The sequence below is a fragment of the Aplysia californica genome, unplaced genomic scaffold, assembly GCF_000002075.1.
Source record: "Aplysia californica isolate F4 #8 unplaced genomic scaffold, AplCal3.0 scaffold00108, whole genome shotgun sequence".
Lineage (NCBI taxonomy): Eukaryota > Metazoa > Mollusca > Gastropoda > Aplysiida > Aplysiidae > Aplysia > Aplysia californica.
The window spans coordinates 48,587-51,750 of record NW_004797378.1 but is presented as its reverse complement, the minus strand read 5'-3'; the positions used below and the strand labels follow the sequence as shown (position 1 = coordinate 51,750).

General features: G+C 48.8%; 1 protein-coding gene across 1 annotated transcript in view; it reads right to left on the bottom strand.

Moving 5' to 3' along the window:
- The window catches only part of LOC101856171 (protocadherin Fat 4), a 33,244-nt gene that overhangs the window by 26,722 nt on the left and 3,358 nt on the right, over positions 1–3,164 (bottom strand). The window contains exons 4-6 of the mRNA XM_035969033.1: positions 3,018–3,159; positions 2,538–2,717; positions 106–2,159 (exon numbers count right to left, since the gene is read on the bottom strand). Of these exons, the coding sequence (XP_035824926.1) occupies positions 106–2,159; positions 2,538–2,717; positions 3,018–3,159 (2,376 nt within the window). The remainder of the gene's footprint in view (positions 1–105; positions 2,160–2,537; positions 2,718–3,017; positions 3,160–3,164) is intronic.

Here is a 3,164-nt window from a genome sequence, read left to right as displayed (position 1 = left end):
GATAAAAGAACATAAAATTTAATTACATTTAAAAAGATAAAATAAAAGTTTTAAAAACCCCCACAAAACAAAACATAAAACAAAAACATGGGAGGCACCACTCACCCGCTCGAGTTCTCCGGGATGCGCGCGGTGTAGATGCGCTCCGTGAATCTGGGTGGGTCATTGGCGTCCGTCACAGTGACGTTCACAGTGCAGGTGTCTGTGTTGTTGGCGCGGACGCTGCCCCAGTTCTTCGCTATGACTGTCAACATCAGATTCGGACGCGTCTCGAAGTCCAGAACGTCGGCCACGCGAAGGACTCCGGACGTCGGCTCCAGACTGAGACCCATCAAATTGCTGGAACCTTCTAGATAGTAGTAGACAACTCCGTCCACGCCCTTATCGTCGTCTCTGGCGGAGACTCGGCCCACTGAAGTACCCACGTCCGCAGCCTCGCTGATCTGGAAGTTGTAAGCTTTCCTCACAAAGTGAGGACTGTCTTCATTCTCACCAGTCACGTGGACGTACACGGTTGTGACAGACTTCATGAGGTTCGAACTAGCGCTGTCTGGATTTGGGTTAAACGCCATGACGAGGAGAGTATACAGTGTGTGCTGCTCGTAATCAAATACCGTATTCGCGGAAGTTATCTGTCCCGAATCTTGGTTTATACGGAAGAAATTCTTGGAGTTTGAATCGCCCACAATAGAGTATTTGATTTCTTTGTTGCTTGGCAAAGTGTCGGCGTCTTTGGCAGTGAGGGTGAAGATCGGCGTGAAGGGGCCAGAGTTCTCCACGATATAAGCGTCATAGTACTCACGGTCAAACTCTGGCTTGTTGTCGTTCACATCAGTGATATTTATCGTATACAGACGCGAGTCTTCTCTGTAGAAGTGACCTTTATCCCGAGCCACGACAGTAATCGTGTAGGACGTTTGCTTCTCGTAGTCCAGTTCCCCTTCCACAGTAAGTTCACCAGTGCTTGGATCGATCGCAAAAAGATTTTTCTCATTACCAGTCGTAATGAGGTACACGATTTCCCCGTTAATGCCGAGGTCTCTATCGTTAGCTGTGATTGTGGCTACACTAGAGCCAGGTCTGGCATCTTCCCTCAGAGACGTGTGAAACTGCCTGGTGGTGAAAACCGGTGTGTTCGCATTGACCTCTGTCACCACAAGGTCAACCGTAGCTGTTGAAGACATAGGGGGGTTTCCTCGATCTGTTGCTTTCACGGTCAGCGAGTAGCTTTGACCTACTTTACCAGACAGCGAGGTCTTTGGTGTGATATCCCCAGAGCTGGCGTCGATTTTGAAGAAATTTCTTCCACTTCCTCTCTCAATGCTGTACAAGACTTCAGCATTTTTGCCGTAGTCCATTTCGTCCCGCGCGGCCACTCTTAAAATCACACCTGATGTGGGTAGGGTGTCCGGTACAGCTGAGAAATATGTGGCTTCTTCAAATTCTGGGGCGTGGTCATTGGCGTCCATGACTCTGACCAGTACTGTGGCGTGAGAGGACAGGGAGGGAACGCCCAGATCTGTCACTACAACATCCAAAACGTGATGATTGACAGAATCACCACTCCCGGTATCCACGCCTCCACCCAAATACCTCATAGTCTCCAAGGCGAGAATTTCTCCAGTCTTAGCGTTAAGCTCGAATAAAGACGACGGCCTCTTTAGCGAGAAGAAGAACTTGTTATTCGGACTGGAGATATCCAGATCCAACGCCGTCAAAACGCCAACGCGTGCATTTGGTCTTTGGAGTTCTGTGAAATTGAACTCAAGATGAGGGAACTGGAACTGGGGAGCGTTGTCATTGACGTCCAGCAGGGTAATGGTCAACCGGGTGGGTTTCAGAAAGGCGCCATCAGTGGCCGTGACAGAGGGCTGGTAGCGGTTCTGAAGTTCTGCGTCCAACTTGGCTACATTTGTGATGTTCCCACTAGCAGGGTCCACTTCGAAAGGGATATCAGAAGCATCCACGAAGGCGAATGAGACACGCGCGTTATCGCCAATGTCCAAATCCGCTGTGGTCAGTTGCAGGATAAGAGAGCCGATGGGAAGGTCTTCGGGAACGGCTACACTACGGGAACCGGTGAATACCGGAGAGTGGTCGTTCTTGTCGGTGATGCTCACACGCACGGTGGTTGTGGCGGACTTCCTAGTAGGTGTTCCCTGTGAACGACACGGTATGAGAAGCATTGAAAGAACAGCATAATAATATAGTAGAAACATTGAACTGAAAAGCAAACCATTATAAAAACACAGTGTGAGGAACGCTTTAGTTTTAGTTGGAGTTTAACGGCATTTGAAACAAAAATAGGTAATTATTTATTAATATCTTAGTGTCTTGAGAAACACTGAATAGAGAAGCATAAAATATTTTTTTTAAAATTACTATACCTGGCTCTGCTAAAGCCAGAGGCAGTTCTTTAACTTTTCCTTTAAAAGGCATGAGCAAACATTGCCAGCCACGATACAATCTTGTACTCTGTGGAAGCATTATAAAATAGGCTTAGTAGTGAAAGGGTTAACAGCACAACAAGCACTCACCGCGTCCAGGGCCTGCACCTCCAGGTTGTAGAGAGCGATCTTCTCCCTGTCCACCACCGAGTTCCGAGTGGTGATCTGGCCGGAGTCGGCGTCGATGGCGAACGTGTTGTTCTCGTTCCCGGCCTTGATGCTGTAGGTCAGCTGCTGGTTGGGGCCTGAGTCGTCGTCCGTGGCCACCACCTGGACGGACAAGGCGCAACGATGAAATGTGTACAGTCAAACCTTCTCTAGCGACAACCTGTCTAAGTCAACCATCTATGTTTACAACCACCTCCCACTCCACCTCCATACCTCCACCCCCCCCCCCCAACCACTTTGCTTTTTTTTTTCTTAGAGTAAATAAAAATTTCCAATACGTATTATAACGATAATTTCCAAGACGTCCACCCATCTAGGAAAAGCACTTTCCTCCTTGAAAATGGGCGTCTAGGACAAGTTTAGTTGTATAACATGTTTTGAGAGACTTTGACGCCTAATCACCTTGATGACGGACGTCCCCAGCTGACAATTCTCCTCCAGGTCGGTGACGTAGAGCGCCTTTTGGAACTTGGGCGAGTTGTCGTTCTCATCCAGGACGCTGACCTCTAGCAGCTGGACAGTGGACAGTGGGGGCGTGCCCTGGTCGCG